At 36.9% G+C, this 13995-nt stretch overlaps 1 protein-coding gene across 2 annotated transcripts in view; it reads right to left on the minus strand.

The window, feature by feature from the left end:
- The window catches only part of LOC120427012 (adipokinetic hormone/corazonin-related peptide receptor variant I), a 48282-nt gene that overhangs the window by 7301 nt on the left and 26986 nt on the right, over positions 1–13995 (minus strand). For both annotated transcript variants that reach the window (XM_039591832.2, XM_039591833.2), the window contains exons 3-4: positions 5936–6163; positions 730–931 (exon numbers count right to left, since the gene is read on the minus strand). In XM_039591832.2, coding sequence (XP_039447766.1) covers positions 730–931; positions 5936–6163 — 430 coding nt within the window. The remainder of the gene's footprint in view (positions 1–729; positions 932–5935; positions 6164–13995) is intronic.

The following is a 13995-nucleotide window of genomic DNA, read 5'->3' on the forward strand; positions in this document are numbered from 1 at the left end:
AAATCTTTTTGTTTTCAAAAAACTGCTTTTGTTTGAAAGCATAAAAAAATTACAGAAATTAGTTTTGAAAAACAAATTTATATTCAAAAAACTGGGCTTGTTAAAAAAACGTGAAAAGTCGTAGAAATATTTTTTAAGCAATTGATTTTTAAAACCTGGCTTATGTTTGAAGGAATTTAAAAAAACCAGTTTATTTAATAAAAAAACTGGTCAAGCATGAACCGGATTCTTTTCAAGATTTGGATTCCGTTGGAGTACCTCAGCCCTCCTATATGGGTTTTTGGTCATTATACCAACAACTTTTCTTTGAGGCATCATCATAATACATCATCCTGCAAAAATAATTGAAATGGTCAAGAACAAGTCAAGACCTCAGGACCTCGGAACTGGTTCCTACCGCTGATGTCAATTGGTGGTCAATAAGAATCGGCTACGGTGCCCTGCTGGAAGATGTATTAGGATGATGCCTTCAAATTTTGCATCATTTCCGGCATTTTTTTAAAGTTTTTGTTATATTGTCCAAAAACCCATTTAGGAGGCCCAACGGAATCCGGAAAATCTCCGGAAAAAATGGGCCATATTTGTTCACCATCTGACCTTTAAAAATATAGACGAATCTGGATCTTTTGTATCCAATTTGGTAAATTCTACCAAAAGTTGTACAATGTTTGAGAAAAAAAAATACGAGTCAAATGACTACCCGAGCTTTTAAGTGTTAAGCAAACCTACCTTTTTCCCGCGAGCGGTTGGAAATCTCGCACAGAATGACCGTGTACGCCGCACTGATGATCATCAGCGGCATGAAGTACATCGCAATCACGCAGAACAGATTGTACGCCGTCTCCATGCCGGGCGTCCGGAAGAACCCAAATGTGACGCACTGCGTGAATCCCGGAACCTGTGGGTGCTGCTGGACGCGGAAAATAATGCTCTGAAATAAATCAAAACGGGAGAAAAAATAATTGAGTTTGGATTGTAGGTTTATATTTGCTTCTAGGAAATCCCACACCCTTACGAGATCCATCAGAAGGCCAAAAATGACCGCTGATGTAACAAGCTTTTGAACCAAGGCCAAACTAACAAAAACGAGGAGAACAAAGAACCACAAAAATAACATTTGAACAAATACACACAATTTGTTATGCTTCTCGTTGCTAAGATTAGATGTGATGTATTTTCTCGCTGGAACAGGAATCTGCGGCATAAAGGGATTATAACACGATGTGAAACATTGGCCGATCCATCCATCACGCCGATGATGCATGTGTCGGTTATTGAATGCATGCTAAAGCTATGTTTTGTTCCTCTTTTTCGTGGAATCAAAGCTTCTGTTGAAGTTTGTTGTTTCCGTAATTGTTTTCATTTTGTAGAACACTGTTCCAGAATTATATATTATAAAACATCACGTTATTCGAAACAAACTTTTACCACCCTAGCAAAATGCCGTCATTTCTAATCTCCGTGGAAGGATTTCCAACTTCACGGATGGCTGCCCCTTTGTAAAGACCTAGGCCGTCAGAATCCGAGCTCACCCTTGATTATAGCCTTCCTCCTGTGTGGGCAATGACGGTGGATACAGAAGAGGCGTCGTCTTTTAATTTACCGTGCACCCATTCAAGATATGTCATGCAGCGTAAAATGTCAATGGGCTTACACGGTTCGCTGGGAAACAGTGCAGTGGGTTTGTTTGTTTCACTGAGATGAATCTTACGCAACTATAGAGAACAGCGTGAAGCACCTCGAAGTGCTGTTTTGTGTGTAGTCTAACGCTGTTTTATGTAAAAATGAGATAATTTAGTTGAACTAGGTATATATTAGGATGGCTCGAGATGGTCGATTTTTCAGAACATGTTTTTTTCGGTTGCTTTTAGGCCCCTGAACAACCCCCTAAAATTTGGGAGCGATTGGTTGCGTCCACACTTTGCGCATTGCATTTCAATTTTGTATGGGAATTAGTATGGAAAATCCTCCTTTTTTAGATTTTGATTTTTATCATTTTTATTTTCAACTAAACTTTTCAAACTAACACAGTAGCGTAAAAATTGAATTTTTTTTCTAAAACTTTCCCCAAAAAATGTTGTGCAATCTTGCTCCAGTCAAAAGATATAGCGTCCTCAAAATTGGTCTAAAATGTGATTTCCGAGCAAAAAACACGTTTTAGACCAGTTTTGAGTACGCTGTATCTATTCCCATACAAAATTGAAATGCAATGCGCAAAGTGTGGACGCAACCAATCGCTCCCAAATTTTGGGGGGTTGTTCTTGGTTGATTTGGTCAATTTGAAAATTTTCCATAAAACGACGATCCAGTCTAGTATATATTTCTGATAGCTTTAATATTTTTATTTACAAATAACAATACTCAAATTGTTAGGGTACTTCAACCATAACTAAACCGTAACTAACTTCGCAGAACATCGCAAAGCGGTAGGAATTGATCCCGAAACGGTTTTAAATGAATTAAAGAGTATGATGAACGATTAGAATTTACTTGATTCACTTAAGTGGGGGGGGAAATGGCGAATATTTTAGCATTTACGTAACACGTGGGATTCAGAGATCTGATTAAAAAAAGATTTCAAAACATTGATCGAACTTAAAGCACCATGCGTCTCCAGCTAAATGTTCTGGAAAATTATGTCTTTTTGGGGAAGCATGGTATGTTAAGTTCAATTGATATGTATACCCAAATTCGATAAATTATTTTAATTATTTTCTTATATAGGCAATTAGCGGCGAGAAATATTAAACTAACCTAGGACAGAAAGAGGAGCGAAAGAATTGAAGATCGCTCATTAAAACATGCTGATGAAAAAAAATAGAAAAATCGTTGAAAGTTGAAAAACAAAAGTGTCTCATTGATGACTACCCTACCCTAACACTTTTGCACGTCATTAAACATTGAAATTTAAATGCAATGTGATGTAAATTTGCAACAAACTATACGTAAAAACATGATTTTACATGTTATTCAACCATTTCGTCGAATCTCGAGTTTACATCAACTGAGTTTACATGTGATTAATTTTTTCCGTGTCGAGTAAATTGACATATTTTTTTCTGTGTAGGATTATGTTAATCACCAAACTAAAAATACGGGTCTAACTATTTTTACCAAGAAATTCTGCCAAAGTGGAGCCAATTCGGAGCACTTTTGACTTCCTATTAGGATATAACGAAATTGACATTTTGGCGGACATTCAGGAGTTTGTTCCGGTGGGCATACTGTGCCTACACACTAAAAAATAATGATTATTACACTTAACGGAATTCACTATTCGACGTAAAATAAAATCATGTAATCGAGATTATGATGTGAATTTACATTATATTAGACACAAAATGTCAAATTTGCTATTGAAAATGTGAAGCATAACTTTTGATGTGATAATAAATCTATTTTGACCTAATTTTACATTATATTTGATGCACATAACTGGAGCGTGTTTTAAGATGTAACGTTACATCAAATATAATGTAATGCCACGTGTTTATTTCTTACACGCCTGAAGTTGAAACGTCAAATCGTTGTTGATGTTTGGCAACGAGAATTTTTTTTCGCGGGGGGACCGCAATAATTCTTGGAATCTACTACAACAAGGCCTGGATGGCACAAAACGCTGACAGAGGTAAGTTTTAATGTTCGCGGTCGGATCCCAACGTAAAGTGCATATTTTTTTGTTACTTTTTGTTGCAGTTCAGGTTGCAGTTGTAAATTTTTATCCGGGAGAGCAGCCGCGGAGTTGCTGCCGGGGAATCCAAACATTCGATGTTCCAAGCTGCCAACTCAAAACGGCTGGTGCTTCAAGAAAGTGACCCAGAATACAGAATATTTAGAAGGTAGCAAAAATTGAAGTAGTGAGATGGTTGTGGGCCACAACTTGTGGCGGAATCCGATTGAAGGTGGTGAAAGGAACAAGCAGAGGAGAGGAAGAGTCAGTGTTTAGGAAGAAGCAGTGTTTATATGCAAATTGTTAAATTGGGGACTAGATAAATGTGGAAGTGTAAATAACCGTGAAAACTCAATAAAATCATTCAAAACAACCAATTTTGTTTTATTCCCGAAACTATTAAAAAAAAGGTTTTGCAGCATACGTCATCATTGCTACCGATGCATGTAAAATTACACTATCATGGCTAGTTTTTAATATCGTGTAATTTTACAATCTGATGTATTTTTACGTCTTTTTTGACGCTCCAGTTATGTGCATCAAATAAGACGGAATATTTCACGACTTTTTCTTAGTGTGTAAATCCCAAATATGAGATTGATTGGACGTAACAGGAGCTGGCGCTTTGCATTTGAATTTTGAATGAAAGATTTTTTCAAAAGATTTTTTCAAAAATTAGCTTTTATTTTCAGGCATATTTTTTCTAGAAATCAGTCCCAGCAAAATCAAATGGCGTCTCGGGCGTCGCGAGGTGCGACGCATATCTTTTTTGCCGGGGCCAATTTTTCGAAAAAATGCCAAACTTTGAAGGTCGGTACCGAGCTCCAGGGTGCTCCAAGGTTATATATACAAAAAGATGCGCAAGGATCTGGCCTACACGCCAGTGATGTTGAAAATAAACGCTTCAGTGTCCAAAGTGCCTCAAAAATTGTCATTTTTGAAAAAAATATTTTGCGGGTTAAATCCCATTTAAAATTCAAATGCAAAGTGCCAGCTCCTGTTCCATCCAATCAAGCTCATATTTGGGATTTGGGCTCAGTATGCTCACCGGAACTAACCTCTGAATGCCATTCTAAAAGTCACTTTTGTTACACTCTATTCCCTATATCGATGCCTCTGTGCTCTCCTATGCTAACTAGATAGGAATCTCAGCAAGCTAAACACAAAAGGGTACAGAGGCATCGATATGTTTTCCAAACAGTTCCAAGAATTCTAGGATTTTTTTTCTCTAGGACGATTTCAAATTACCAAGAAAAAGTATTTATTTATTAAAGCTGGGTTCACACGGCAATGTTTAGCTAAAATAATCCCTCAAATTTTGAAGCAGACCAGAATCCAATTACTCCGTCAGTCGTTTTTTTTTTTTTGCATTCAATTTTAAGGGACGTTCATGAGTATAACGTATGTCCCGCCCGAGGCGAAACGTTGGTTAATTTAATCGAAAGTTCACCATGGCGTGCCCGCGTGGGAGGACGTTGTGATAAATATTGTGGTTTGTTTCGTTCACCTGGCATATCATAAACATGTTTTTTTTTCTGAGCGTCAGTTCAAATCGGCGCGCCAAACGTGGAGAAAAGCATCTTTTTACGCGCTGCTGTCTTGCAGCCCTCACAACCGTCTATCTTTTTAGATTCCCCAATGGCAGACCGTATTAGGATAGACACGGCAAGACGTGGGCCCCACTCTCAACAGGATTATTTAGTATTAAGAGCGTATCTGACGGTGGCCGGACGCTGGATAAGGTTTAGAGAGATTTATAAGTCCCACGGGTATCCGCACAGAAAAGCCCTTTACAGAAGATTAAAAAGTTATTTTTCTCCATCTTCTAGAGCGTACAATAACTTTCAACAGCAAAAATGTTTTAGATTGTTTTGTTGACAAATGATTCTGTTTCAAATAAATTTTACAGCAAAAAAAATAGTTATGAAATGATTTATGTTTTTCTTAGCATCAAGAAACAGCCTACGCAGTCGCTCTCATAAGATATCAAACTAATGGTTTGGAAAAAAAAGTATGGTCATAAATTGAAACTGTAGCTATTCGCCATTTGTTACCTTTCACGTCCTGTTTGCGGTACAAGTATAAAAAAAGTAAATATAAAACATAAATAAACTCAATACCATCACGAAAAAGAGCAAATTCTCGTTAGGTACACATGCGGCGTGCTGTCTACAAAAACTCCAAATTGCTAGTGAATGACTGTTACATCCGTGAGATAAGCACCAAAAACACCAAAACCACCTATAGGACATATGTATCACCTACCTGGGGGAGGGCGTTGGCAAACGCGATGAACCAGGCCCCGCCGAGCATAATCTTGCCCCGTTTCCGGGCGGCGGACACCCTCAGCGGGTAGATGACGGCGAAGCACCTGTCCAACGACACGCATACCAGCACGTTCGAGCTCAGGTAGAGACAGAAGGCGCGCATAAACAGGAACACCTTGCAGGCGACGTTTCCGGCGTGCCACTGCACCGTGATCCGCCAGCCAACCTGGAGAAAAACGGGAAACGAGGAAAAGAATTGAATGAAGCAAGAGAAACTGTTTTCTGCTTTATCTGTCAATCAATTGGGCGGACATGTTTTTGTTTCCTGTAAGGCTAGCTTAAGTTCTGCATCGCAAACAGAGTTAAAATGGCAAGAGAAATTATATTTTCGATGGGGTTTATTTAACTGTATGGGTCATTTCGCCTCAACTGTACACAAAAAGTACAGTTTCGAAATCGAAATCTGATCAAGCTCAAATTTGGTGAATCAAATTGGACCACCCCTTCTTTTTTGACACCGCCCCAAAAAAACTCTGTTTTCAATTGACCAAATATTGGAAGCAAAAAAATGATAGAGCAAAACTCGACAGCTATATTCAAGGAAAGGAAATTGGACGCTAAAATGAATGGCGTCATCAGATTTTTGGTTCTAATAAACTTTGATGCGTTCTGTGTTATTGAAAACTTTACATGCAATTTTCTCAAAATACAATATATTGATTTGTGACTAAATTTCCAAGTAGACAGTCAGCAGTTTTCCGTACAAAAACAGAAGAATGATATGATTTTTTCTAATTTAAGAAGAAAAGCTGAATGTTTTCTGTGAAAAACACAATTTCTTGTAAAATAAAATTATGGACAGCCCAATTAAGGTACTAGACCCAATAAAGGGACAAATACTTAACTTACTATTCCTATCATTCCAAACAACAACATGGCCTAACAGAAATTATCAACATCAATTTGAGTGCTAAAACGTTCAACACAAACGTTTTACTGAAAACGTGACTTGACTTAATTCACCGTAAGGTGGTTGATGCCCTCCTCTCAATAGTATAATTTTTGATTTTTGTTAAAATAAAAATGTCTAGGGGAGTTTGGGGTAATATGGACAGTGGGGGTAATTTGGACACCCCTTAAAAAATCACGTTTTCTTCGGATATAAAGTGAAAACGGCAATTTAAGTGATAAGGCTAGTACTAGTAATGGCCTAGGAGTATGGACAAATCAAAAAAAGTTGGAATAGGTTAAGTAGTTTTGGTATAGTATGTGAAAGTTTCCAAAGGCCGGTTGGCACTGCCTTAAGTTCTAATATTTGAGGGTTGAGAAATAAGGTTTTGCAGAGGTTCTATGGCAAAAAAGTGGACATTTTTTGTTTAAGGGGGTTGCTTGGACGATGTCTGAGATATGTACTTATAAAAATTGTGCATTTTATCAATTTTTATCATCAAAAATTGCAATTTATGATAGAATATGCTATGGGGGTAATTTGGACATGGCTTGTGGGGTAATTTGGACATACCTGAAAGTCTACCTGTCAGGTAAAAAATAACTTTCATGGTTGGTTGAGTTCTTAAAGGGATTTAGAGGGATTTAAAATGTCAAAACACTCAAAAAGGAATGTGAGCAATCAGAACTTTCACAAAATCCCTATTTTTTAATTTAGATAAATTTATTGCAATATTCAAGTGGATGAAATTTGATTACTGCACGTTTAGCTTTTAGTCAATTTCTGTGACATATCTAATTTCTATGCTGGTTTACAAAAATATCAAAACTTGAAGGGCTACATGTAAAATTAAAAAAAAAGATGGTTTCAGGTTAATTAGTTTTATATAAAGATTGATTTATATAAATCTAAACAATACCTTAATCACTAAAAACTATACTTGTGCCTTATCCAGAATCAATGTTTAAATCATTTCAGAATTAATGATTGAATTATGTATACAACACTGAACCATTTGTTATCTTCCTGAGTTCTATCACAAAATCATTATTTATACCTTTGATGAAATATTGTGAGCAAAATAAACACATCAAAATATAAAACAATTACAAAAACATGCTCAAAAAATCAAATGTTAAACTTATTCTTCAACATGTGTCCAAATTACCCCACAAAAGGTGTCCATATTACCCCACAAGGTATGTCCATATTACCCCACAAGGTATGTCCATATTACCCCACAAGGCATGTCCAAATTACCCCACAAGGCATGTCCAAATTACCCCATAGGGGTGTTCATATTACCCCCACACAAAAATTTGGACACCTTTTAATTTTTGCGGTAAAAATGGGTTTTTCATCAAAATTTATCGAAATGAATTACATTTTTCCATCAAATAAGGTCTCTATTATCCTCTGGTGTCATCAACATTCCTTTAAAATATCCATACAGCCCGTGGCAGAGCAATTTCCTTAGGGTGTCCAAATTACCCCACACTCCCCTACCAACAAATGATGATGAGATGATATGAGATCCAGCTTCAAAAAAGTGTATAAACCAGGGCTGTGGAGTCGGAGTCGGAGCCGGAGTCGGTGGAGTCGGGTCTTTTTGGGAAGCCTGGAGTCGGAGTCTGAGTCGGAGTCGTAAAAACCCGAACAGCTGGAGTCGGAGTCGGAGTCGGAGCCGGAGTCGGCTAAATTTTATTAGCTGGAGTCGGAGTCGGAGCCGAAAATTTCTGATTACCCGGAGTTGGAGTCGGAGTCGGAGTTATCTTAAATTCAACAAAAATCATGTTTATTTTTTAGTTTTTAGTATTTGCTTTAAAACAGATTTATTTACAAAACTTCTTATATTTTTAATTTTATTCAAGCTGCATGCGCTGCGTTGCCATTTTTATTTATTTTAGAGATCACTAAATGATAACCTGTTAATCAGCTCTTACCCAAGTATGTAGTATCATCATAACTTAAAAAAAATAAAAACAATATTGATTTTGTAGTCGGAAATATTTAATTGATTTTCGACAGAATCCTTTTGCCAAAATTTATGTACCCTTTTAACTCAAATTTGACCAAATTTAATCTAGTTCTTTCTGAAAAAAGTACACACACAGTCATCTTATACCCCGATAGCGAATGTCTTGGTGGTTTTAAGTAAATCAATGTTCAGGAAAAAAGTGTACCTCGTGTACATAAAAAATATAAATAATAATCACTATTTATGGAAATCGAAAACAAAAAAAATCACTGACAGGCAGAGCCGTACCTAGGGTCCACGGCGCCCTTGGCGAAGCATCAATTTGGCGCCCCTCCAAATTTTTCATCATTTTGATATATATATATATATATATACATATGTTTACTTAAATTATCAGCGATTGCTTCAAAGAGTTTTAATAATATAATGGTAATTGATTGAATAAATATAACAGCTAAAAATACAACCACAATTTAATTCTTTGAAGAATATTCAAATTAATGTTTTATTATTTTTAAACCATTTCAATCGATTTATATCTTTCCAATACAGATAGGTTGTAACGAAAAGGTGCTTTAGGATTAATGTTGACTGAAAATAGCAGAGTGTTGTTTTATCGTTTTAAACAGAATTTGATCTGACCTAGCTTAAATTTCATTGTATCAGCATTTTCCTGCATTCCTGAAAAAATAGTTTAGAAAACGGACTCCTTTTCAAACTTGTTTTAGGATGGATTCCTTTTGAAACTATTTTTTTTTTCAATTTATTTTTGAAAACAATATTTCTCTTCTCTGTGACTGTGTTTTTTTATTGATATAAAATTCCTAAAATTTGTTTTTTGAAAATTCATAGCTTCAAACAAAGGCAATTAGTTTTTACCTTTTTAACACATTGAAATTTTTTGTGTTTATTTTTCGACATCTAAAGTTTCTTAAAATTTTGTATAAAAACCATTACACTCAAATAGAGGGTGACGAGCGGGAATTCCCGGGAAATCGACCATTTTTGGACCTCTCGATTCCCGGGAAATTTGGTCGAAGCAAAATTATATAAACAAATAAAAAAAAATTTGAAAATTCGAAATTGTTCAGAACATTGGGTGTTCAATGTAAGATGTTCAAATTCGAATGAACCAATGCTTCTCTTATCTTCTAATTCAGAAAGTGTAAATTTTAACTTATTAACTTATAATTGGGAAAACTTAAAATAATGTGGACCCCAAAATTAACCTGTAACCGTTGGTCACAATCCTTAACGAATTCATGCTTCGCTTCAGTATTTTTATTACACATTCACCACACTTGACAGTTGGAAAGGGGTGAAGCGTGCCGCTGTAAGTGAAGCCGATGTCCATCTATTTCCCGATGGGGCAGCATGGCAACGCCCATGCGACAGAGCGGGAAAATGGATGGGGAAATCCTGGACTTGGGATCAACAATAAAAGCGCCGATCTGGGGAGGATCGGCCTCTTTTAATCTACAGGCGTCCGAGTGGACAGTTCGCGCTCGTTGGAGTGAAGGTAGCCAATCGCCTTCACGCGGAAGTGCGGGACCAGGAGGTTCCGTGAGCGCGCGTTCACCCGGATTGGTCGGCCTAGGCAGTATAAGTCGCGTCGCGCTCTGCCTACGTCTAATCGTCGTAGGACCACCCCGTCGTCTGGCGCCTCCCCGCGCCATAACCGTAAAGGACGACAACCCTCAGGCCGCTGGCCTTCATCGTCAAGGAGGGACCCCTCTCGGCACGCTCGAATCGGTGGACTCCGGAGCGTGCCGATTCGTCAAGGAGGGAAGACGCCTGCCCGAACGAAGCCAGCAACGCCCGCTGGTCGTCCAGAACAACATCCGGCGAAGGAGTCCGGAGAAGAACCGCTGCACCGGCGACGAAGACCGGATCAAGCAGCCCGTCAGCCAGCCGCCCCCCCTCCCCCCCCCCAGTGGGACCGACGCCGCAGAGTGGAGCTGGAGCTCCTCTGCCGGCCCGTAACATCGCCGGAGCGCGATCATCGGCTGAGCTTGTAACGCTACGTTAGCCCCCAACAACCCACACTAAACACACCCACACCCACACTTACAGAAACAAAAATAAAGTGCTGAAAGTGAAAATTGAATCCGTCGTGTTTTTCTGTTCGATCACCATCTCCCTTGAATCACCTAGTAGTTTGCCGACCCTGGGATTACCCAAGTCGAGTCTCGTGCTACGCTGGCCAAGCCATAAGTTTCAAACCTTAAAGCATACTTAGCAGTTAGCCACAAGAAGAAAGTCTAATTTTTCTTATATTTTTGTTTATTATTTCTAAGAGTATGATTTTCATATCCTCTTTCAAGCATAGCAATTCTTATAATCCATTTTTTTATTCTTATTATTTTAATTTCGCTGAATCAAGGTAATTTCTTTTTTTGATGTCGTGGAGTAATTTTGTGTTTCGCGTAAACCTCAATATTAAATTATATCTTAGAAAAAAAACTCTGGAAATCTTTGTAAAGTCCGCCAAATGTGAACATTCGGGTTTTCCGGATCACTATTTCTTCAATACATATTTACAGTTTTAAAAAAGAAAAAAAAATATTAAAATTGTTGTTTTGAGTCGCTATTTATTATGTTGTAAAAATCCCGATACTGGGAGATTATATATTAGCTATTTTGTTATTTCACAAAAATCTAATAACAAGTTCATACAACAAGTTGTATTGCAGATTCAGAAAAAAATCAAAAAATAGATCATAGTTCCCAAAAATAATGAGGCTACTAATTAACGTTTCATTGAATAAGCATTAATAAATCGTAACTGAATTCATTGAAAAGAAACACATTTATAACTTTTCTTTATACATTACTGGCACTATTGGCATAGTTATAAACACTACCAGGTCCCGGGAATTCCCGGGAAATTTCCAAATTCAACTCTCGATTCCCGGGAAATTGAAAATCTCGAGAATAGTCACCCTCTACACACAAAGCTTTTAGAACCGTTTGTGTAAATGTGAAAATTTAGGCGAAATTACACTGGATAGCCCAACACATGGAATCCATGAAATAAAAAAAAAATATGTGAAAGATAAGCAACTTTATCCATTCCATTAAAACATAACAAAACAAAAATTTTCAAGGAAAATGTTACTAACATTCTTCAAATTATTGACCCTAGAAGCAAAATTAAGTGGAACTTTGTGTTTTCCCAAAAAATATTGCTGTTTTTGGAGTTGGAATTTTGCTTTGGTTTAAATTCTAATGGGTCCATGATAATGGTGTTTCTGCAAATAAAAATTATACAAGAAATTGTATAATATTTTTCTTTTACGACTAAAAAGTTGGTGGGCATGCCAATCTATGCAACTTTGTCGAAGACACCCAAATTTTACTTTTTCACTCTTGCTACAAGCAATTGAATACAAGCAGCAGAATATAATATATTTAGAGCAATTTATGTGCTCTTAAAAAACCAACATTTTTATGTTGAAAAAAAAAACATTTTGCTAGAAATTTAACAAAAGTCAAAGCATTTTTTGTGTTAGAAATATTCAATTTAAACACTTCAGTATTTCGAAAACGTAGGCCCATCTAAACGCACAAGTTTGCATTTAAAACGATAAAAATATCTCAAATGCCATTTTCTTTAAACTTGAAATATCTCATTCTTTTTATTTCAGATTTTCAATAGAAATGTGTAAATTTCAATCAAATAGCTGATTATATAAAAAAAATACTTCAAAACATAAAAAAGCTTGATGGTTCCTGATGCTGGAAAAATGGTGAAATTTAAATTGAATTTTATATACTGTAGTTGAAATATAAAATCTCTAGCTATTTCAAAGAATTGTTATAAAACCCTGAAATATTTGCCACTTGAGCGCCCCCTTTGATAAATGAATTGAGAGAATTTAATTTTAAATTTAATTCTGGTACAATTATTGAAATAGTTGATTTTGGCGCCCCAAGTGTTATAAGTAATATTTGTAATATTCCGACCAAGATTATCAAGTTATTTAATAGTCCTACTTTAAAATTTGGCGCCCCTTTTGTTCTGAATACCTTTCTAGGATTTTATAATAACATGACAAATTTGTACAATCATCGTTTTCGGCGCCCCCCAAGGGCTGGCGCCCTTGGCGGTCGCCAACTGCGCCAACCCCTAGGTACGGCGCTGCAGGATAACTCTTCCAACAAATATACAACGATTATAACAATCTATTCCTTGGAACTCAACATGCGCATTTTGTTTATAACTTTGTACAAAAAAATAAAAGTGTCTGAGAATGTTGATCCTTAAGCAAACTATTTTGATATTGTTGCAAATTATCGTTGAACAAATCTCAAGATTTCAGGATAGGACAGGACTTCAAGATAAAAAAATATCCGTGACCTAGAAAATATTTATTCTGTGGATTTTTGTTTTTTGTACAATTCTAATTTTTTCATATATTTTTTTTTCATATATTTTTGAAAAAGTGCGGTGCTTCGGTGGACGCGCAGTCCTGTTTTTTCGTGATAATTTTCGTCTCTTTTGTGTTGCTATTTGTGTGCATGAGGTGATTGGGCATAATAATTGAATAATGCCATCAAAAGTGCGGTGCTTCTTGGGACGCGCAGTCCTGTTTTTTCGTGATAATTTTCGTCTCTTTTGTGTTGCTATTTGTGTGCATGAGGTGATTGGGCATAATAATTGAATAATGCCATCAAAAGTGCGGTGCTTCTTGGGACGCGCAGTCCTGTTTTTTCGTCTCTTTTGTGTCGCTCTTTGTGTGCATGAGGTGATTGGGCATAATAATTGAATAATGCCATCAGAAGTGCGGTGCTTCTTGGGACGCGCAGTCCTGTTTTTTCGTGATAATTTTCGTCTCTTTTGTGTCGCTCTTTGTGTGCATGAGGTGATTGGGCATAATAATTGAATAATGCCATCAAAAGTGCGGTGCTTCTTGGGACGCGCAGTCCTGTTTTTTCGTCTCTTTTGTGTCGCTCTTTGTGTGCATGAGGTGATTGGGCATAATAATTGAATAATGCCATCAAAAGTGCGGTGCTTCGGTGGACGCGCAGTCCTGTTTTTTCGTGATAATTTTCGTCTCTTTTGTGTTGCTATTTGTGTGCATGAGGTGATTGGGCATAATAATTGAATAATGCCATCAAAAGTGCGGTG

This window comes from Culex pipiens, chromosome 3 (genome assembly GCF_016801865.2).
Source record: "Culex pipiens pallens isolate TS chromosome 3, TS_CPP_V2, whole genome shotgun sequence".
Classification (NCBI taxonomy): domain Eukaryota; kingdom Metazoa; phylum Arthropoda; class Insecta; order Diptera; family Culicidae; genus Culex; species Culex pipiens.